This window comes from Schistocerca americana, chromosome X, assembly GCF_021461395.2.
Source record: "Schistocerca americana isolate TAMUIC-IGC-003095 chromosome X, iqSchAmer2.1, whole genome shotgun sequence".
NCBI classification, from domain to species: Eukaryota; Metazoa; Arthropoda; class Insecta; order Orthoptera; family Acrididae; genus Schistocerca; species Schistocerca americana.
The window spans coordinates 966,652,376-966,677,276 of NC_060130.1; the positions used below are offsets into that span (position 1 = coordinate 966,652,376).

A 24,901-nucleotide genomic window follows, 5' to 3' on the forward strand; every position below is an offset into this window, starting at 1 on the left:
TGCATGGCGGCCCCACCACAACGTACTGGCTACTGTGCTGGATATCAAGTGCAGAGAAGTCCATGGTCATCATCAACGTAGAAATCGACACTACATAATGCATGGTGGAAAACGCACCCAGGAAGGTGTCCTCATCCAAGAGATGGAGAATGGGCAGGGCTGCAATGCGATGATGAGAAAGTGAGCTAAAGATCTCAATGGATGGTGGACACGATGTCCCTTGTAAGGCACCGTTCCCCAATTGGCTCGTGGAAAACGCACCCAGGAAGGTGTCCTCATCCAAAAGATGGAGAATGGGCAGGGCTGCAATGCGATGATGAGAAAGTGAGCTAAAGATCTCAATGGATGGTGGACACGATGTCCCTTGTAAGGCATCGTTCCCCAATTGGCTCGCTCTTCGGGAAAATTTTGAAGACTGGAGGTCAAACCCTACAGGGGACCATCACATAAAGGCTGAAATGTGTGAAACTCCTTTTAGTCACCTCGTACAACAGGTAGGAATACCTTGGGCCTATTCTAACCCCAAACCCACAGGCGTGTCGTACAAAGTAAATTGAAGCACTATATATAAAAGAAATTAGCATGTCTGTTGTCTTTATGATTTCTATAATGTCTTTCAGTTATTCTTGAAAGTATATGAAAGAGCCAATAACTCAAGAAGCTAGCAGAAAGGTAGCAAGAGTAGTTTGGATCAAGAGTTGCAGAGAAGCCAAGGTATAGAATGTATGGCTTGCCACTGGATGCAGTTACTAGCAAAAAGGAAGACAGTAGTATAATGCTGTTATTAAAGGATACATCAGCAGGACTCAAGCACAAACTGGTCAAGGTTTAACCTTGTATAGAACAAATGGGTGGTGTTTCTTCTCAGTAAACAACCAACAAAAAGCATACTGTGATAGCACACAAGACTATTTGTGAAATACACTATCACAGGCCGCAGACGAGCACACTGGTTCAAATGAAATTTGCTGTTGCTTCACAGGATAATGTGGTAAAATACATAGGAAAATTAATATTTGTTGGTATCTTGCTTTTTTTATAATTCATGGTATATTTAGGAAATTTGTCATCATCCTGTTATCCTGATAGTGCAGAAAGCACCAGTTACTAGGTCTAACTATATTGAAAGTAGTTGCCAGATAATTCTGACGGAATCCCCCCCCCCCCCCCCTTTCCAGGCTCTACAACCCTTAATAGGCCTTGGCCTGCTCTAGGACATAATTACATAATTCCACTCCTCCCTCTCCAGCATCTTGCATCTCCATCCTCTGACAATTTTTAAATCACCTTTTATGTCATCCAAGCATCAAAGTCTTTGTCTTCCCTGCTTCTTCGTCCCACTGGGTTTTGCAAGCAGCGCTATTTTTGTTGGATCCTCATGTTCTATGTGAAAAACAAGACTGATTCATTTCAGGCAGTTAATTTTAATGAACTTTACAATTTCAAGACCTTTCTATAATCTGTAAAGTACAAACATCTGTGCCATGCTCCACCTTCATTAATTGCGCCATAGATTTTGCATAATACCTTTCATTCAAAATATCCCATTAGCTTTTCACATTATTGTGTCTGTGTCCAGGTTTCTGAGCTGTATATTAATAATGGGTGTATGAAAGTCTTATACAGCTAACACTTTGCTCTTCTGAACAAATTTCTGGACTTATGTCATGGGGCCATCCCATAATAGCTAGGTGGATTCACCACTTTATTTTCATGCTAATATCATTCTGTAATGTTCCCAATGTTCCCAGACAGACAAATTCACTAACAGATTCTATTTATTTGCAAGTATTTGGTTTTATTGATGTTCACTTCCAGTCCCATTTCTATTGCTGTTACCACCAATCCCATGTATGTTTCTTCATCAGCTATCTTGCAATACTATTCACATCATCCGAATAGGCCAAAAGCTGCACCACTCTATTGTATATTGTGCCTATTGTGTTGATTTGAGCTGTCCTTATTACCTTCTCTAGTGCTCTGTTAAAAACGATACGTGAGAGTTCATAAACTAAATGCCGCTTTATTTACCATTAGAACAGTATCTGAAATAAGTGACATTTCAACACGAAAAGTAGTCTACTTCGCATATTTTCATACGCTTATGTCATATGGTATTATTTTTTGGGATAATTCTTCTGATTCAAAAAGGGTATTTTTGGCTCAAAAATGGGCTGTTCGAGCTATGTGTGGTGTAAGTTCGAGAACCTCTTGTCGACCCCTATTCAATAGTCTGGGAATTCTGACATTGCCCTCACAGTATATATTTTCTTTAATGTAGTTTGCTGTTAGCAATATTAGCTTATTCCCAAGAGTTAGCAGCTTTCACTCAGTTAATACTAGGCAGAAATCAAATCTGCATGTGGAATGCACTTCCTTGACTCTTGCGCAGAAAGGATTGCAGTATTCTGCTGCATCCATTTTCAATAAGCTACCACAAGAACTCAAAAATCTTAGCAGTAGCCCAAACGCTTTTAAGTCTAAACTGAAGAGTTTCCTCATGGCTCACTCCTTCTATTCTGTCAAGGAGCTCCTGGAAGAGCTAAAAAATTAAGCAAATTCCAGTGTTACATTCTTGATTTTCTTTATTTAAACTAATGACGTGTCACCTGAATACGTTTCTTATATTTCATTTTATCTGTTTCTACAATCGTGTTATAATTTCATGTATTGACTCATTCCATGACCATGGAGACTTCTCCTTAATGTGGTCCCATGGAACAATAAATAAATAAATAAATAAATAAATCCCCTTGCCTCAGTCCACAGTTAGTTTCACAACTTGGTGTTGACTTTCTTGCATCCATACTTTACATTTTTTTTTTCCATAGTCAAATTTAGGCATCTAAAATGTTGTGGTATGCTCAGTTCATTCATGGCTTCAATAAGCTAATTTCTTTTAATGGTATCATATGCTGCTTTAAAATCAACAAATATATGATATGTTTCTATATTGTTTTCCCTCGTTCTTTCTAATATCTGCCTCAGGGTGGGTAAATGGTCAACAGTTGATTTACCTGATCTAAAGCCAGTCTGATATCTCCCAACTGCCTTTTTGCAAAAGGTTGCCAGACAATTCTGCTGGGTCCTGAATTTAAAAATCTTATGCGCCTTTGTCCAGTGATAGCCTATGTGAAGCAATATAGTCAATGCAACCATAATCAGAACATTCTTTCAACATGGTCATTTAAATCTGTATTGCTTCATTGATCACCATGGAATTAACTGTTGAATTCGTGCATTTTGCACCAATTTCATTATTTAAAACTTGAAGTTCCATTAATCCTTTCCCTCCAACACTGGGAAAGCAATCAGACTTTCTAAGAGTCAATTTTTTTTTCTTTTTCTCTCTTTAATTCAGAAGTGAGCAATTAAATTCATGGGTAGCTGAATATCACGCACACATATTTATTTTCACAGTTTTACAAAACAATTACTTACAATTTCTTGGATGTGTGATTACTTTTGGAAACAATTAATAATACACAAAGACAGATATTGCACTCTGAGGACCAATATCTTGTATTCTTCCCTTTTTTTGCACCAACTGAGTATTAAAAAGCCCATAGCAATACTTTGATGCTTTTATTTCCCACCAAGTATTGATGGAACAGATGAATATAAACAGGCATTATCAGAACAAAAAAGTACTCAAACTTCAGATTAGATTAGATTAATACTAGTTCCATGGATCATGAATACGATATTTCGTAATGATGTGGAACGAGTCGAATTTTCCAATACATGACATAATTAGGTTAATTTAACAATATACTTAAGTTAATATAACAACTTTATTTTTTTGTGTTTTTTTCTTTATTTTTTATTTTTATTTTTTTAATTTTTTTCAATATTTTTGTTTTTTTTTCTTTTTTTTTTTTCTTAATTTATATCTAAAAATTCCTCTATGGAGTAGAAGGAGTTGTCATTCAGAAATTCTTTTAATTTCTTCTTAAATACTTGTTGGTTATCTGTCAGACTTTTGATACTATTTGGTAAGTGACCAAAGACTTTAGTGCCAGTATAATTCACCCCTTTCTGTGCCAAAGTTAGATTTAATCTTGAATAGTGAAGATCGTCCTTTCTCCTAGTATTGTAGTTATGCACACTGCTATTACTTTTGAATTGGGTTTGGTTGTTAATAACAAATTTCATAAGAGAGTATATATACTGAGAAGCTACTGTGAATATCCCTAGATCCTTAAATAAATGTCTGCAGGATGATCTTGGGTGGACTCCAGCTATTATTCTTCAATAAATCAATGAAAGAGTCTATCAATATGTTATTGCAAAATATAAACAAAGGCCACAAAAACAATGTAATATGCATTATAAACATTAATGAACATAAAGAGTCCCGACAACAAGAAACCTTTATTTTTGTGGTTAACAGTTTCGGTCAGTTACTGAACATCTTCAGACACCATACCATGTTGGTAGGCAGTTTCAGCAAACAGAGCAGATTGTATGAAGTCTGAAGATGCTCAATAACCGACCGAAACTGTTTGCCACAAAAATAAAGGATTCTTGTGGTTGAGACTGTTTATGTTCATTTTAAAGAACTAAGAAAAACAGTTTTTCTCCATGAGAAATGCTCTCAAAGTTTCATTATAAATGTCTATCCATGTAATCTTCAAAATATGCCTTTAAACTCCAAATGGCCACATATACAAAAATTCATGCAACATTTGCATGGAAATCCGGATAATTTGAAATACAATCATCTAAATAACAAGGGACTTTCAAACATAAACTTTGTATGTATAGAATTAATTAATGCTGGCTCCCAAATTTCACATTCATTTTTATCCTAACAGTTTCATTAAAAAAAGAATCAAATGATCCTACTAAGAAAGACAAATAATATGTAACTGAATTTGAGAAAAAAATCACATAAGTGAAAAACTAATTGCAAATCATGACTACAACATAGATGTACTGAATATGTACCCAATTCACTGTGATCTGTGGGCCACCTGTCCGGTTCAACATATTCCTTCTGTTTAGATGGTTCAGCACATGGTTCACCTGTTAGAAAAAACAACATTGGTCAATGTAACTGTGCAGCTATCAACTATCAACAACATTTTTTTTTACTTTTGCAAACAAACAAATATCATAGACTTTGTGAATGGCAGAAATGAACAATACCTGTTGAAATTTACGTAAATTATGATTATGAACCCTAAAATCATCACCACCATCATCATAAAAAACAGCAACAAGAACAACATTCCTATTCTGTTAAGTACTGCCAAGTGCATTATCACAATTACAAATATGCATCAGAGCATATGTGGCTTTCCTGAAGATAAAATAGTGTACAAGTTGGGAAGGTTATAGATGCTTTGTTACTTAGAAGCCTTCCTGTGTCCATTTCCTCCTCATCTTTTGACAAATACTAGGTCCAAACATTTAATTCTGCAGTGCCTTGTTCTCAACATACATACTGGAGGAATCATCAACAGGTGAGTAAGCCTTCTTGACAGCAATTCCTAGCTATATATCATCATTCATATGCTTCTCACATTTTAATGTTTTTAGCTACATTCTAAGACTGTACAGCCAACTTCTTCCCTGAATCATTTTCTGTTTTGTATGACCTTGAAGGAAACTATGTCATCCATTTCTAGGGTTCAAAGGTTGAAAATGAAGTTTTGTACTCTGGTGCAAATGAAGTAAAAGAATGCCACATTAATCACTACATCTAAAATTGAACAGAATACTCGGACTCAAGAATGTAATTCAAAGCTCTAATAACTGTATCAGAGAGATCTTGATGTTGCTAGTATGCAGACAGCTGACTATGGTCTGTGTAAAGTAATATATCTACTTTGATGAAATATTACGTAGTATCAGGTCCTTAGTAGTATGGGGGGAGGAGAGGGGGGATGGAAGGGGTGAACTTATCTGAAGTAGTTGTTTTTCTTCTTACATACATACAGAAATTAATCTAGAAGTAATTAACATAATTATCAGTTTGAGTAATTACGGATAGACATAATTTTTTGTTAGTATATATAGTGAAACTTCCTGGCAGATTAAAACTGTGTGCCCGACCGAGACTCGAACTCGGGACCTTTGGCTTTCGCAGGCAGGTGCTCTACCATCTGAGCTACCGAAGCACGACTCACGCCCGGTACTCACAGCTTTACTTCTGCCAGTATCTCGTCTCCTACCTTCCAAACTTTACAGAAGCTCTCCTGCGAACCTTGCAGAACTAGCACTCCTGAAAGAAAGGATATAGCGGAGACATGGCTTAGCCACAGCCTGGGGGATGTTTCCAGAATGAGATTTTCACTCTGCAGCGGAGTGTGCGCTGATATGAAACTTCCTGGCAGATTAAAACTGTGTGCTAGTGCTAGTTCTGCAAGGTTCGCAGGAGAGTGCAGAGTGAAAATCTCATTCTGGAAACATACCCAGGCTGTGGCTAAGCCATGTCTCCGCTATATCCTTTCTTTCAGGAGTGCTAGTTCTGCAAGGTTCGCAGGAGAGCTTCTGTAAAGTTTGGAAGGTAGGAGACGAGATACTGGCAGAAGTAAAGCTGTGAGTACCGGGCGTGAGTCGTGCTTCGATAGCTCAGATGGTAGAGCACCTGCCTGCGAAAGGCAAAGGTCCCGAGTTCGAGTCTCGGTCGGGCACACAGTTTTAATCTGCCAGGAAGTTTCATATCAGCGCACACTCCACTGCAGAGTGAAAATCTCATTCCAGTATATATAGTACCCACCTGTGATCCACCTGTATGGATCACAGACTTGCTTCACACAGCCACCTCTCCAGGTCACTGGAAACACCACCACACAGATGCAGGGTAAATTGTATAACCACAAATATTAGCAAACCATGTTTGTTGTCAGCCCCGTCTCTGAGAACCACCAGCCTCCCCACTGAAGGTGCTAGAGTCACTGCAATTTGTGTTGCAATCACAGGCACTGGTTCTCTTCCACAGAGCATGTGCTCGCTGATCATCATGGAAGTATTCTTCTGTTGGGGGACTTTAAAGGCTATCTTCACTCAATGTCCTGTCCGAGTTTCCCGTATTGGCTGCTGATGTCTTTGGTCTGAGCCTTGTTCTCTATACTGGCTGCTGATGCCTCCATTCCACACTACATCCAAGCCATCGGTCTGCATCTCTTCAGAGTTCTCTATACTGGGCTCACAATCAGCTGCACCCATGGCCTGTCTGTATGCAACCCACTGTCACTCCTTCCTCCACTTGCTGTGTCATCAGTCCGTTTGAGGGAGCCATCTGTCTGAGGCATTGATGTTCATCTTGAGTGGCCACAAGCTTCTGCCTCACCAGGACCTCCCTCCTGGACAACCTTCAAGCTCTACCGCTATCCACCAATGTGGATGCACCAACATCACCTGCATAAGAAGTCTCCTAGTGCTACGCCAGTGACTATCGGTGGATTGGTATTAAGTAGCATGCTTTTTTTTCAGTTTGAGTACAAAATGAAGTCCATTTACTTCTTGGTAGCTGGGGCACATTATTTGGTTTGCACTCAGCAGTGGTTGCCTCTGCCTGCTAATAACTTGACCTGTTTCACATCCCTGAAGGCTCTCCTGCATGAGGGGATTTACAGAACATCATTTGCGAATGGATGAATGAATCAATGACTGCATGCATGCACTATCACTCTTGCATCAACACTTTAGAGAAGACAGAACATGTGTGCTGCCAGTTGGTTCAGGCAGGTGGAGGGAGCTTCGAAATTCAATTGCCATTAAATACTGAAGACCACTGCACCCTCCCTTTTTTTCCAAAAATTGGGTTGTACAAAGTAAATTGAAACACTTGTATATAAAAGGCATGTACATGTCTGCCATCTTTATGATTTCTATAATTATTGAACCAGCATTTAAGTCATACATAGAAGTACAAGAAAACATCAATAACTGAATAAGCTAATAGGGAGATAGCAGGAATGTTTTGGGTAAAGTGTTGCAGAGAATGCAAAGAAGAGAACGTACTGCTTATCACTTGATGAAGTAACTGGTGATAAGGAAAGATAGCAATATAATGCAGTTAATAACACATACAACTGCTTGACTGAATCAGGAACTGATCAAGATGTAACCTTGTATAGAACAAATGGGTGGTGTTTCTTCTCACAAAACTTCAATAGAAAACCATATTGTGATGGTATGCAAGACTGTTTGTGAAATGTGCTATCACAAACAACAGATGGTCACACTGGCTCATATGAAGAACTGTACCAATTTGCTGGTGGTTCACATGGTAATGTGGTAAATTACAAAGGATAATTAATGTTTGCTGATGTTTTATTTTTTTTATAATTTATGGTATGTTTAGAAAATTTGTCACTGACCTGTCCTGTTAATGGTGCAAGTATGAAAGACAAACCACTCAGTAACTAGATCTAATTATAGTGAAAGTAGTCACCAGACAATTCTGCTGGATTCTAAATTTTCAAACAGGCTATTTCTCACTGTGCCTTATCTTTTTCGCCATTTTCCAGTGACAGCATCCATACTGTTTAACTATTCACCATGGAATTAACTGTTGAATTCAGCTGTTTTACTCCGATTTCTGTGTGTAAAACTGGAAGTTTCATTAACCCTTTCAATGTGACATTGAGAAAATGGTGACAGAAACAGACATTCAAACAGTCGATTTTTTCTTTTTTCTTCTTCTCTCTTCAAGTCAGAAATAAGCATTTAGACTCATGGCTGTCTAAATATAACTCTCACATATTTACTTTTAACAGTGTTACAAAAAGCAATTACTTAGAATTTCTTCAATGTATGATTACTTTTGAAAACTAGTAATAGTACACAAACTAACATACCACTTTGAAAGCTAATATCTTCTGTGCTTCCTTCTTTTTGGAGCCAATTGATTATTGATTTTATTTTCCTCCAGGCATGGGTGGAACAATTGAATATGAATTATCATGTAAGCACACATTATCAGAATGAACAAGTACTGGAGCTTCACTATCATTTATATCACTGTTTATGTCATTGAAACTATGATCTTTATAGTCTCTATGCTCAATGACTCATTTACTATTGAACTTTCTCTTTCACTGTGATCAATGTAAGATGAAGATGCCATCCTGTACACTGGTCCATGTGAACAACAATGAATGACACAGTGGCTCACGCTAAAAATCTCAATTATGGACAAAGGATTGAGAATATCACCAGATATCAAAATAAAGAGATAGAAAAAGCTAAAATGCAATCTAAAATGTAAAATAAATTTTGAGAATGGATTTAAAAAACTCATTTCTTTGCTTTCATCAACATATTTGAATATTACTTTTTACTGGCCACCAAGTTTCAATTTTGGACAATTATGGGAATAATCATTACAATATTTTCTTCTTTGCTTTTATCTTGCCCACTGGTTTTGAAAAACAAACTGCTTCTTTATTTTAAAGATGTAACAGACACAGATGAAAGCTGTATCTGACAGAGTAAATGGCAATTAATGCTATTTTTAATCTCAGATCCTGACTGAAAGGGAGGAATTCAGTTTAAGCAATTCTGCACGGCAAGCCTCAGGTGCACGCACTGGTTGTGATCCTGTATGGAAGTGCATTAATTAAAAAAGTGAGCTTAATTCAATATTTGATGATAATCTACATCATCTACATCTACATGATTACTCTGCTATTCGCAATAAAGTGCCTGGCAGGCAAACGTATCAAACTGAACAGCAATGGCTCACTCAGAAGGAACTGTGAAATATTTGAGATTGTAACTGCAGTGTGAATAGTGACTAAGAAACATAAGGACAGTTTACTTGAGCCTAAAGAGCAATAAATTCAGTGTTCATTTAAACTTTGTGTAATTTGAAGAGAGACTTTCCCTCATTTTAGTTTCGATGGGGCATGTGTCAGTAGATGCATGGTTAGAAACTTCAATAATCTGATGTATGTACCTTGGACATAAGCCTGTCCTCCAGTTATATTCTCAGAATTCAAGTCCAATGCCTATTAATTCCAACAGTAAAATACCAAACTTTATATAAACAGAACTGTGAAAGTCTTACAAGTGGTGACTGTGACAGGATCAAAGTGTTTAAATTTTTGTCTAGAACCTAGACAATACACTGCATTTTTGTTTTTGTACAAAAGCCACTGATAGCAGCATAGAATGTTGTCATTTAGAATGAATGTGCATGCATCAGGTTTCATCAGGATACCTGACCAAGTATTCGGTGAAAATTTGTTGAAGGAGATCCCATTAAGTATAAATGACATTCTTGTAACAAGTGAAACTTGGGTAAAACTTTTAAAGAGAGTTGTGAACTTGGCAGAGTGATGCTTAGTTTTCTAAATGTCAGAATTTGGGCATCAAGAGAGAAACTTTTTGGGGCATATTTATATTATTGAACCAGAAGAACTTAAACATAATCCAGACAGGCTGGAAGCAATGTCTCTGAGGATTCTAACATTGCTTTGCCTGGATGATAAAATATTGAACAGCAAGGCATACACAGACTGTTGAAAAAGAACAATGCATGGCCTTTGATGGTGAAATTTATGGAAGGTATTGCAAGAATTAAAGACAAATTGTATACTGCATCAATACTGTCGCACCCTGATATGGCTAAAATATTTTACCTAGGCTGAGAAACACTGGATTATCATCAGCTGTACCAAAAAGAAGAAGACCAGCATGGAGTAACCATAACAGCAGCCTTTGGTAGTCGCATGTTGACATAGAATGAACAAAAACATCCAGTAACCGAAACAAGGTGTTAACTGCACTGTTTCGCTTTGCAAAGTTCCAATATTATCTTGCAGAACACAAATCAATTGTTGCAATAGACCATAAGGCTCTTTCATTCATGTTCACTTATAAACTGTCATGGAAGATTGACTAGGAGGACACTTGCATTGCAAGACTTTGATTTCAAGGTACAGTATGTGTCAGGCATACAACAGCTGGTACCATAATGCACTGTCATATCTGCTGCCTAGCAGAACAATGAGAAGAATGGCAAGAAACATAAGAAGAGAACAAAACAAGGGCAGCATACTGGTAGTAATTAAATGAATATATAGTTGTATGAGCCAGGAGAAAATTTGAGAATTTTATCTTCTAGATAATGGTGTTTTGTATTGCACAACAAATTTGAGTAAAGCAGAGTGGAGAGAGCAAATTCCAGATCCAAGTGTAGAGACGTTAGTGTGGTAAACACACCTTACTTGTGGACATCTCAGCACAAAGAAATGAACAGAAAAAATCTAACACAGTTGCTGGTTTTTCAAATTGGCGAAATAGTTAAAGAATTTACTTAAAAGCTGTGGGGTATGCCAGGAAAAAAAGTTAAGAATAAAGTTTTAAGCACACAGTATTATGTACAGAATGAAAAGAAAGAATGGCTGTTGCTTTTCAAGGTGTGATACTAAACCCAACGCATGTGACAAGTCTTAGTAACTAAGAAACTTTTCTTTTGTTTCATATGCTTGTATCTGTTACAAGGATAAGATCTGTTACAGGGATAAGATCGCTGAGAAGATGGCAAAAGAACAATTCATCAATGTGTGTGCACCTAAATGTGCTATTAGCGATAGTGACACTCTGTTCACAAGCAAAGAGTGGATAGAGATGTTGGAGAAATAAAGTGTGAAGCCTGTGAAGGTTTCCCAACATCATCCTGCATATAATACTCCTGAACAGGTCATGAAATAAATAACCAGACTACGTTGAGTATATTGTTGTAAAAGACACAGCAGATGGGGTATGTAAATTTGTACATTTGAAGATATTATCAACAATGTTCAACATGACTCAACAGGTTATGCTCAAGTGTAAATATTTTTACAAAGGACACTCGACAGCCTGATCAGGGATACAATGCAGAAAGTACTAGAAGATGACATCACATGGAATGAAAAGACTGAGCAAGCACAACAAATGTTAGTTCATGAGGTGGATGATGATGATGATGATGATGATGATGATGATAATGATAATGATGATGATTGGTTTGTGGGGCACTCAATTGTGCGGTTATCAGCGCCCGTACAAATTCCCAACCTTTGCTCAGCCCAACCTCGCCACTTTCATGAATGATGATGAAACGATGAGGACAACACAGACACCCAGTCATCTCAAGGCAGGTGAAAATCCCTGACCCCATGAAGAGGCAGAGGAAAGAGACAGTATGACAGACTTGTCCAGTCCATAGTGTACAAGGTAGGGGACTTGGTCAGATCACATATGCAATGAAAGCAGGATGATACAAGATCAAGAAGTCTCACCATATATAAAGAACCATTTAAGATAGTGGAATTAAATAAAGAATTCAAATATGAGCTGAAAGTATACTGATATTGAAGGCGATACAATAGCGAGAATGTAAAGAAATGTTATGCAAAAGGGCTACAACTGTCAGAGGAGCATGATGAATAAAATGTTAACACTTGTTTGATATATAGGTAACCATCAGAAATGACCACCAATCAGTTGGGGCAGCAGGTGGTGAGTATGGTGTAACTACCTTGTTGGGTATAAATGTTGTCAACAAAAAGTAATTCAAGGTAAAGGTCTTTACAAAATATGAATTTTTTACATTGTAGCTGAAATAAATGTTCCTGAAATTAAGTGGACGTAACTCAGCTTGTTCAAAATAATAAATGTTGACCAGGACTTATCGTCATTTCATTTCTTCACTGCAGTTGACGTTTCCTGTAAGTTTCTTAAGTGGAAATGGGCCAGAGAACACAACGGTTCTCAAAAAACATGAAAAGTCATTACTGTTTCAGGCATACAGTTTATTACTGTCACAAAGTGCTGCTTAAGATCTTACATCATACTGGGCCTCCCATGATTTCTCGTAGTGCTTATGTACCCTGGTTGTGTGTAAATTTGCTAATTATAATTACAGAAGTTGTTGCCGATTACAAAAAAAATGTTATCATCTGGTGATTACAATTGAAATGCATGGAATGTTATACAAAGGCAATTACATATCTCTTGTTTTCATGAAAAATTAGTAAACTGATAAGAACAAATGATGCTAATTACATTTATGTCAATTAGACTGAAACTGCATTCATCCTGGGCTACTACCGTGTTTCCGGTTTAAAATACGAGTACATTATTTTTTAGTGTGAACAGAATTTCAATATATAACATAGCAGCCCAAATAAAATCTTTGTTCACATTGATAATAAGGTTTTGTTTTATGAATTACAGTAATTATAAGGTAGTTAGATGTTGTGTTGGCAAATAGCACAGCAGGCTAACAGTATGATAAACAGAACTGTTACAGGTTTCAAACATAATTATAGTATATTTGGTATCTCTCTTGTTACTCAGTTGTTTGTACATGAAAAGTCCTAATTGCAATCAAACAAACTGACAATACATGTTCCTATGAATGGACGTAATATTAGTGAGTACTTCAATATGACGTCGTTGAAAATTATGTTACACAGCTCAAAAAGTGAAATTACTTTTATGGGTCCCACATAATGACATAACAGTTAATCATGCAATCCAAATTACCTTCAATATCATATGAAAAAATGAGTTGTGACATTTCATGAACCAGACACTGGTGGCCAGTGCAGTCATTCAATTTGTAAGTCTTGCAACAGTGTACCACAGCAGACTGAGTTTTCAGAACCTCGTATTGTTTGTTTTTTCACACATACGTTGAATCAAGTAATAAGGCTACCTCTGAAGCAACAGACACAATAGCATATGGCACAAATAAAAATTTCTGTATAACATTACAAAAATAATATGAAAAATCTTCATAGAAAGTTTGTTAATATTAATTTTTGATAAATCTTTTGATGTCTGACTTTTCTACCGGTATTGTGCTAGTTTTTTTAAGGACTGATTAATTTGAGAAATTTAACCGACACTTGTGAATTTTTGAAAGTTATCTTTTCTTCTTAAACAATTTTTGTGTCATAATGAAACAACTGTAATAATAATTATTGTAAGTTTTCTGTCATAGAGAATGAATGCATAATTATGAGTGTGCCTTGTAATATCAGTATTTTCTGGGTATTATTTTAAATTAAGAGGGTGTCATTTCCGTTTTATTTAAAATTCCTGGGACCTCCTTTCAGAATTGTAGGACTTTTAATCTTTTTTTATCAAAATTTTGGGGTTTTCATTAATTATGGGCACTTGTTTTTCCCAAAAAATCCTCATTTTTTCTTGTATTTTGGAAACAATTAGCAGAGGGTAAGTGTATTAATTAATTAATTACTGAGATTAATTTCATATTTAATGATAAGATATTTAATAGATGGTGACTGTACTACTTCAACATACTTATGTTGAAGAAAGAAACAAAGCCGAACAGATAATTACAGCATCCAAGAAGAAATCTTGGGAAGACTTTGGAAACAGGTTGGAGACCTTGGGTCAAGCTGCTGGAAAACCATTCTGGAGTGTTATTAGCGGTCTTCGAAAAGGAGGTAAGAAGGAAATGACAAGTATTTTGGACAGGTCAGGAAAACTGCTGGTGAATCCTGTTGATGCATTGGGCAGATGGAGGGAATATTTTGAAGAGTTGCTCAATGTAGGTGAAAATACAATCAGTAATGTTTCAGATTTCGATGTACAATGGGACAGGAATGATGATGGAAATAGGATCACATTGGAGGAAGTGGAGAAAATGGTCAATAGATTGCAGTGCAATAAAGCAGCTGGGGTGGATGAAATTAAGTCGGAACTCATCAAATACAGTGGAATGTCAGGTCTTAAATGGCTACACATGATAATTGAAATGGCGTGGGAGTCAGGACAGGTTCCATCAGACTGGATGAAAGCAGTAATCACACCAATCTTTAAAAATGGAAACAGAAAAGATTGTAACAACTACAGAGGTATCTCTTTGATCAGCATTGTGGGTAAAATCTTCTCAGGTATTGTTGAAAGGAAAGTGCGAGTATTAGTTGAGGACAAATTGGATGAAAATCAGTGTGGGTTTAGGTCTCTTAGAGGTTGTCAAAACCAGATCTTTAGCTTACGGCAAATAATGGAGAAGTGTTCCGAGTGGAATAGAGAATTGTATCTATGTTTTATAGATCTAGAAAAGGCATATGACCGGGTCCCTAGGAGGAAGTTATTATCTGTTCTACGTGATTATGGAATAGGAGGCAAACTTTTGCAAGCAATTAAAGGTCTTTACATAGATAGTCAGGCAGCAGTTAGAGTTGACAGTAAATTGAGTCCATGGTTCAGAGTAGTTTCAGGGGTAAGACGAGGCTGCAACCTGTCTCCACTCTTGTTCATATTATTTATGGATCATATGTTGAAAACAATAGACTGGCTGGGTGAGATTAAGATAGATGAACACAAAATAAGCAGTCTTGCATATGCGGATGACTTAGTTGTGATGGCAGATTCTATTGAAAGTTTGCAAAGTAATATTTCAGAGCTAGATCAGAAATGTAAGGACTATGGTATGAAGATTAGCATCTCCAAAACAAAAGTAATGTCAGTGGGAAAGAGATATAAACGGATTGAGTGCCAAATAGGAGGAACAAAGTTAGAACAAGTGGACAGTTTCAAGTACTTAGGATGCATATTCTCACAGGATGGCAACATAGTGAAAGAACTGGAAGCGAGGTGTGGCAAAGCTAATGCAGTGAGCATTCAGCTACAATCTACTCTCTTCTGCAAGAAGGAAGTCAGTACCAAGACTAAGTTATCTGTGCACCGTTCAATCTTTCGACCAACTTTGTTGTATGGGAGCGAAAGCTGGATGGATTCATGTTACCTTATCCATAAGGTTGAGGTTATGGATATGAAAGTAGCTAGGATGATTGCAGGTACTAGTAGATGGGAACAATGGCAGGAGGGTGTGCTCAATGAGGAAATCAAAGAAAAACTGGGAATGAACTCTATAGATGTAGCAGTCAGGGCGAACAGGCTTAGATGGTGGGGTCATGTTACACGCATGGGAGAAGCAAGGTTACCCAAGAGACTCAGGGGTTCAGCAGTAGAGGGTAGGAGGAGTCGGGGAGACCAAGGAGAAGGTAACCTGGATTCGGTTAAAAATGATTTTGAAGAAATAGGCTTAACATCAGAAGAGGCACCAAAGTTAGCACTGAATAGGGGATCATGGAGGAATTTTATAAGGGGGACTATGCTCCAGACTGAACGCTGAAAGGCATAATCAGTCTTAAATGATGATGATGATGATGATGATGATGATGACTGTACTAAATTGAATAGCAATGGTCAACTTAGAAGAAACTGTGAAATATGTGAGATTTTAACTGGAGAAAGTAGGAACATTTTACTTGAGCCTAACGAACAATAATTCAGAGTTGATTTAAACTGTGTTACAATTTGAAGCAACCCTTTCCGTTATTTTAGTCTTTTGGTGAGGAATTTTAGACACAGATATAGTAAGAGTTTCAATATGGAATGTATAGGTAAGTACATGGTTAGAGACTTTAATAGGTTGACCCTGGGCATAAGCCTGTCCTCCAATGCTGTCTTTAAAATTCAAGCCTGATATCTATTAATTTTTACAGCAAAATATCATACTTTTTATAAACAAAACTGGTGGATGCTTACACTAAATTTATTAGCTGAAGTAATGGAGATCTCTTTGCCAAGTATTTGCAGGATAGCAGCAATTAATTTGATGAAATAATCATCACTTTCATGTAAATACATAAGGGTGGGATCTGGAAAACTTGACATACGGCATAGCAAGGGATTTAGAAGGTGAAGTCACACACTGCTGAATCAACACAGACAGGTTGGCATCATGTTAAAACCAAGTATAGTCCTGTCCTAGACATCATGCGAAGAAAGTGTGGAAATGAACAATATTATTTGAGAGCTAAATTTGTGTCTACCTAACTTTTCCAAAAGTAATAAAGAACCTCTGATTCAGAATTCAGAAGCACATGAAGGATATATACCTGAGACTTTGTTGGTGTCGAGACACCTTTTTTCCCTAGATTTCACAACCTGAAATAAAAAGGATGAACATTAATAAAACTGACCAACTGTAGGAATGGATACTTGACTGGAAATGGAGGAAGAAAGGTCCTTTGAACATGTGTTCAAAAATACATTGTTGCCATGTTAGATGGCACTGACGGATGACAGTTCCTCTGATGATATGCCGTGTGTTTCTCATGTATTGCAGTCAGTGTGATTGACACAGCATATTGTAAGCAGCAGAAAGTTCTGGTATTCATGTTGAGAACACGCCAAGATGGTGTTTGTGTATGGTCAAGCAGATGGAAACAGTCAAGAAGCAGCATGGCTACTCTGAAACAAGCACCCTCACAAGCGCCAACCAAATAACACAACATTTTAAACCCATTTTGGGTGTTTGTGTGATCATGGGTCCTTTCAGACAGACAAACATGCAGGGTTGCAGTGGACTGTGCGTACGCCAGATTTGGAGGACAGGGTTCAACAGGACTTCAAAATTAACCCTAGTACCAGCTCCAGGCAAGATGCCTGCCAACAGTGTGTAAGCCAAAGTATGATTATGTGCATCCTGCATGACAACTGTTAATATCCCTATCACCTGCAATGATGGCAAGGACTCTCAGCAGTGAATTCCCCTCTATGGGAAGGATTCTGTCAATGGTTTTTGCATCAGACCATCACAGTTATGGGATTCTGTCATTAGTCCTCTTTACCATATGCTGAGTCAGTCACATAGCCTGCAACACACAAGGTACACACGACACATGGTTAGAGGCACTGTCATTTGTCACATGTTCATAGGACCTTTTTTCCTCCATTTACAATCAGGAATTCATCACTGCAGTTTGTCAGTTTTATTAATGTTCACCCTGTATAGTTAACATTGCTCCCTCTGCACCAAGTATTTCATGTATGCATTATACACTGGGAAGGATACACAGATGGCATGCTAAATGTATACTGTGCATGTTGACTTAGATAAAAACCCAATATTCCACAAACAAATTAAGAAACTGAATCATAAAACTCACACTTTTCTGTTGATTTTTTCGTGTCACTACATTTTATCTGGCAGTTTTGGATACAGAGCAAACTGTGATAGAGAAAGTAATGTAACTGTCTTTCATTAAAACAATTGTCATGTCACATAAAGCTAGTTTTTTTTTTAAATAATACAACTGAAAATGCAAAGGCATACACACATATGAGGTACTTTTAATATCTAGTGAAACAGTATACTCACAAAGCGTTGAAACTTGTTCTGGCTTGTTAAGTAAACCATCTCCCCTTGGAACAGGAGCCAACACCTACAATGGGAAATAAATTAGCTAACAATCTGTTGGTGTTCAGCTGAACATGAAATAGGGAACACTTTCCTTATAGGCTGTAAATTATTATTTACGTGGTCATAATCCAGCTTCCAGCTTCTTAGGGAACTGTCATATTAAAACTGAATATCACAAATACAGATAAAATGACATGTAGCTCATAAGGATATTACTCATAGAGATATCTGTATGAGTAATTTCTGTGTACATCCCATGTCAATGTATCTGTGTTTGCAGCATTCAGCTGTAACCTGACAATGGCCTAAGAAACTGGAAACTACATAACTGAGTAATAAGTATAAGTATTTTTAAATAAAGGATTAAAATCATGCTAATAATAATGTCATAGCCAGTTCCCCCCAATGTGTTTATTGTTAGGTGTTTGATACAGCAAGGCCATGGTCATAAGGGATGTTGGTGTATGGGCAGGCGGCATCAACAGTGACGAATAGGGATCCAGGAGATAAAAGGGTGAGGATGGTGGAAAGTCGATGAAGGAAGTGGTTAGCATCTTTAATGTGGGAGATTCTGATCACCTCTCATCCTGTCCTGATATGAGGGACATCCTACCAAAGATACTACCCACCCTTTCTAAAGTGATGTTCCATTGCCCACGCAACCTACACAACATCCTAGTCCATTCCTATGTCACTCCGACTCTCAACTCCTTGCCACAGGGATATATCCCAGTGGCAGACCAAGATGCAAGACCTGCCCTATCCACTCCCCAGCACTCCTACTCCAGTCCTGTCACAGGCTTATCTTACCCCATCAGAGGATGGACCACCTGTGAAAGCACCCATGTCATATACTAACTCTGTTGCAAACACTGTACATCCTTTAATGTTGGTATGACTACCAACCAGCTGTCCACCAGGGTGAATGACCACTGACAAGCTGTTGTCAAGAACAAAGTTGAGCACCCAATGGCACAACATGTAGCTGAACACAACATGCTCAATTTCAGTGGCTGCTTCATGACCTGAGCCATCTGGATCCTTTCCTCCACCAGCAGCTTCTCTCAACTTCACAGATGGGAGTTATCCTTACAACACATCCTCTGCCCCTCTAATTGGCCTGGCCCCAATCTCAGTTAACCCACTGTTCCCACACCCTTCACCCAACAGTTTCCCCTTCCTCTGTCCTGTCACCCTCTCCCAATTCACGTCACCTTCAATGTGTGCTGCTACCTACAGGCCACTAGTCATACCAGTTCATATACCCGCAACCCCTCTCTCCCACATTCCTAGCCAGCAAACCAGCCACCTCGTCTGAACTACTAGCCACCCACCCCCAGTCCATCTCCCTGCCTCCCACCACCCTGTCCCACTACCCACCCCACCTGACACTGCCCCCCCCCCTGCCCCCAACCAGTCCACCTGCTGCATAACAGCATTAGTACTGTCAGTCTAGCTGACTCCAGGCAGGGTTGTGTGTGTGTGTGTGTGTGTGTGTGTGTGTGTGTGTGTGTGTGTGTGTGAGTGTTTTAACTCTAGCTCATCAAAGGATAACTCTGAAAGCTTTCCTTCATTTATGTGTACCTAACAATAGCTCGATGTATCTGCTTTTTGGTGAGTTGTCTCCTTTAGTCCAAAAATATTTACATTCTGCAAAAACTTCCTTAATCAATTTTTGGTCCCGAGACAATCAGTCCACGGCCAAGTTTCAGACGAGAAACCTGTAATGGTTAGATCAACAACAATGATTCAACTTAACTGTGAAATAAGTGTAATACAATTAGGTCGTGTGTTAAAACAATGACAGTGTCTGTTCAATTTATCTGAAAGACTGTGAAATGTGCGGCTAGTCTTTCACTGCTCATAGATGTTCAACAGTAAACTATTGTAGCAGTATATTGACATTTGCTTGCAACCTATTAACGAGACTTATCAAAAGTTAAACCAAAGTGCACTGGCCATATAACTGTGTATTATTGGAGCATTGTGAACAGTGAAAGTAAAGAACTGTGAAATGCAAATGTTCGTCTGGCGGCTACATGATTTAAAGTAGTCGGTGTTGAACTTCTACCCTCCAATTTTTAGTCAGTGTAGCAACGCAGTATGTCGACACTGAGGCCAATGGTAGATGAAATAAGGCAGGTGAACATCACATATGGTGCCCCGGGTGAGGACTATTGTATGTGGGCACAATAAACTAGGACTCGCGAACTTTGAACAGTGAACTCAAGAGCGGTTTACAGTGCAACAGCCAATCAGCACTTGGGTTTTATGGCCACAGCAGGACAGCAGCAAACCAGCGAGCGGGTTCTATAGAAGCAGCCATTGAGTACAGAAGCACCCAAGCAGCACGCAGGTGAACACAGCTGACCGCGATAAACAAGACACCTAGCCAAGACAATTACAAATTACTACAGCCGTGCAGATGACAAGTCAAGATGACAGCAGCAGCAGCAGGAGACAAGTGATTTAAAATAAGGTAATTTAAGAACAAAAGCTGTTTTGTATTAAGTGATACATAATGAGTGGCCTTAATGAACAAGGCAGGGTGATGGAGGACAATGGACAACAGGGAAGTGACATGACAAACAATTGATAACAAAGGTGTGGAGGTTAAGTTTTTACATGAACATAAAGACTTAATGGGGACTGGTTCTATAGGTGATAGTAGTTATAAATCAGACATGAATGTAACTTTGAATGATGGGGATGAAAGTCTTATTGTAGATGGAATGATAAAAGCATCATATACATTGTATCGTGAGGTAAGCGAAATGGAAGAAAACAGTACATAAGTGGATGAGATAGTTAAGGTTAAGGAGGAGGAATCTAGTAGAGAAAGTCAGCAAGGACAAAAGTTTATGACAGATGGAAAAGTGGAAGCAATGTTAAGGCAAATTACGAGTAGTATGTTCACAAAAGAAGACATCAGCAATGTGAAAGTAGACATTAATAGTATTGAAACTGACATGACTAGCTTAAAAGATGAACTGAAGAAAGAAATTATAAAGGAAATTAAGGTAAGTAGTTCTAGTCTTTCAGAATTAAATAAGAAGGTTGAAGCTGTAGGGAAAGATTGTGATGAAAAGATAAGGAAAGTAGTACAGAATACTAATGAGAAATTAACATTAATGAGCAGTAAATGTGTAGAAGAGAGAAAGAAACTTTGTGATGACTAGAGTAGAGGGTGGAGGCTTACAAAAAACAGTGTAAAGATGAAGTCAAAGCTGCCAGGAAATTTTGTGCTGAAAACAGGGTTAAACTTGAGAACCAAATCGATCAGATTAAAAAGATTTAGAAATGGAGGTAGAAACAAAGTGTGCAGTACTGGTAGAGGAGAAACTGGTATAAGTAAATAAAAATTGGCTGAAGTAGAGAAAAAGATGGAAGTGGTACAAAATCAAAGTCATAGAGTATGTAGTGTCCAAGACAGTTCTTTTATTTGTTAGTTGTAAGAAATTTAATAATTTTGTGCCATATGGGGAAGTGCATCCACTGGATTTCATTAGAGAAATTAATGATTTGCCTGAAACATGGATTGAAAAAGAGAGAATGTCATTTTTGAGAGTTTTTTTTGAAAGGGGATGCTCACGGATGGGCAGCTCAGGTAGCTGACAGCTGTACTTCATGGCAAAGCTTTGAGAAAGCATTTGTAGATGAATATTGGTCCAAAGAGAAGCAGCAGAGAATTTTGAGTAAATTTTGATTGGTTGGTTTAAAAAGGAAAGAAGGGGGGATGGGGGGGAGGGGGGGGGGGGGACCAAACTGCTTGGTCATCGGTCCCTTGTTCCTGTGAAAACAATCATACAAGGGAAAGAATATAACAAACGAGACACAGAGCACAATACCAAAATAAAGGAAAAATGACAGAAAGGCAACAAAAAATTCAAGGAACGGAAGAGGACAAGAAAACCACAGAGGGACACAAGAAACAGGTAGGAGAGATTAAAATGAGAAAGCAGTTTACCATCGCTCGCTGGCTGATCGTGAGAATAAAAAGAGAAACCAGCCACTCTGCAACACATTAAAACCTCGATCTAAAAGCACTAGGGTGGAGGAAACAGAGGGACAACAGACATACGTTAAACTTAGATCAAATGATAAGACCCACCCTCATGAATAAAAGATAAAACTAAATCAGCTGATGAGGCATTGTCAGATACAATTAGTGGCAACAAGTCCGGTAAACAAAGATTTCGTCACAGGGCAGTCAAAGGAGGCCAGTGTACCAGGATATGGGCCACTACCAAGCAGGTGTCACACCGACACTGAGGCAGGTCTTCAAGGTGCAGGAGGTAGCTGTGGGTTGCCCAAGCATGGCCAATGTAGAGCCGGCAGAGAACCACAGATTCCCTGCAAGAGGCCTTCATCGAGGACTTCCACACAGTCTTAGTCTCCTTAATGACACACAATTTGTTGTGTGTACTGAGACTACCCGTCTCCCAAAGCTGAAAAACCTTGCGGCGTAATAATGAACGCAGGTCACTTATAGGAATGCCAACCTCCAGAAGCGGTTGCCGTGTAACGTGTTTGGCCAGCCTGTCAGTATGTTCATTTCTTGGAATTCTGACGTGACCTGGGATCCAGACAAACACCACCGAACGACTAAAGCATTCCAGGGCATAGAGGGCCTCCTGGAGCCATCTGGAAAGGAGTGCTGTTCAATATGGCCTCCATGAACATATGCAAACCAACGTGACCATCAGCCATCGAGCCATCAGTGTAAACCACTTCATGCCCCCAGTACATGTCAAGAATCAAGAGGAAGTGACCGGGTTAACTGAGTCCTTATGGGCATTTGAAAGTCCAAGGCAAAGCTTCAGCATAGGGTTACACAATGGAGGTTGTATGTGAATGGACCTCAAGTAGAGGTGGTAAAGGGAAGGACTCCAGTTCAGACAAAGGAACCGAATGCAACCGGAGGGCCGTCGACGCAGGAGATGAACTGCCAGTGTTGGGAAAAGGAGATGGTAATCAGGATGCTCACGAGAGCTATGAATGTGTGCAACATAACTGGTGAGCAGCTGTGTACGTCTGATCTTCAATGGAGGGACTCCAGCCGCCACCAGTACGCTGGTCACCAGACTCGTCCTAAGAGCTAGTCTAACGCCGCAGTGGTTCACTGGGTCAAGTAAATGCAACACTGAGGGTGCCCCAAACCATAAATCACACTCCCATAGTCAAGGCAGGATTGAACAAGGGCTCTGTAGAGCTGCAGCAGTGTGGAGCGATCAGCACCACAGTTGGTATTGCTCAGGCAGCAGAGGGCATTGAGGTGCTGCCAGCACTTCCACTTAAGCTTACAAAGATGAGGAAGCCAAGTTAATTGAGCATCAAAAACCAGTCTTAAGAATCGATATGTATCCACTACAGTGAGTGGATCATCATTATGGTAAAAGCTGAAGTTCTTGTTACGTATGAACAGTATGACGCTGACAGAAGTGCACAACTCATGATTTCTGGAAGCTGTGGGCTAGCGCCCATTACTGCGCTTTGTTGATGGCTCCCTGTAGGCACTGCTCAGCAACAACAGTACTGGAGGAGCAGTACAAAATGCAGAAGTCGTCTGCATGCAGAGGAGGTAAGACAGACGGCCCTACAGCTGCTGCTAGACTGTTAATGGCCATTAAAAATAGACACACACTCAATACAGAATACTGGTGTGGGGGGGGGGGCTCCATTCTCCTGGATATGGATGGAACTATGGGAGGCACCAACTTGGCCACAGAAAGTATGGAGTGACAGGCAATTTTTAATAAAAATCGAGAGTCGGTTCTGGAGACCCCACTCACACAATGTGGCAAGGATATGATGTCGCCAGGTCGTGTCATAAGCTTTTTGTAGATCAAAAAAGTCGGCTACCAGTTGTTGGCGACTGGAAAAGGCTGTTTGGATGGCAGATTCAAGGGACACAAGATTATCAGTGGTAGAGCAAACCTGGCGGAAACCGCCCTGGGATGGAGCCAGTAGACCACGTGACTCCAGAACCCAACACAAATGTCAGCTCACCATACATTCTAGCAGCTTACAAAGAACACTGGTGAGGCTGATGGGCTGATAGCTATCCACATCAAGTGGGTTTTTACCTGGTTTGAGCATGGGAATAATGGTACTCTCCCGCCATTGCGATGGAAAGACGCCACTGTACCAGATCCAGTTGAAGGTAATGAGGAGATGTCGCTTGTATTCGGACGGGAGATGTTTAATCATCTGACTGTGGATTCAACCTGGTCCAGGAGCTGTGACAGGGCAGTGTGCAAGGGCATTGAGGAGCTCCCACTCTGTAAATGGGGTGTTATAGGATTCATTTTGGCGTAAGGCGAAAGAGAGGACTTTCCCTTCCCTCCACAATTTGCGGGGTGTGGAAGGTTCTGGGGTAATTTTTCGACACAGAGGTGCGAGCATAGCGCCCAGCAAAGTACTCGGCAATCGTGTTTGTGTCGGTAGATAACACGCCATCAACATTAACGCCAGGGACATCTGTTGGGGTCTGGTACCCAAAAACACGTCTGATGTTCATCTAGACTTGGGAAGGTGACATATGGCACCCAATGGATAGGACATACCTCTGTCAACACTCCTGTTTCAGTCTTTTTATAAGCTGGCAAACGCAGGCATGGTGCCGATTAAAGGCTATTAGGTGCTCTAGAGAAGGGTGCCACTTATGTTGCTGTAGAGCCCGCCTACACTCTTTAATGGCCTCAC

General features: G+C 39.1%; 1 protein-coding gene across 1 annotated transcript in view; it reads right to left on the reverse strand.

Moving 5' to 3' along the window:
• LOC124555342 overlaps window positions 1-24,901 on the reverse strand; it is an 856,442-nt gene that overhangs the window by 619,234 nt on the left and 212,307 nt on the right. The window contains exons 5-6 of the mRNA XM_047129223.1: window positions 18,155-18,218; window positions 4,951-5,028 (exon numbers count right to left, since the gene is read on the reverse strand). Coding sequence (XP_046985179.1) covers window positions 4,951-5,028; window positions 18,155-18,218 — 142 coding nt within the window. The remainder of the gene's footprint in view (window positions 1-4,950; window positions 5,029-18,154; window positions 18,219-24,901) is intronic.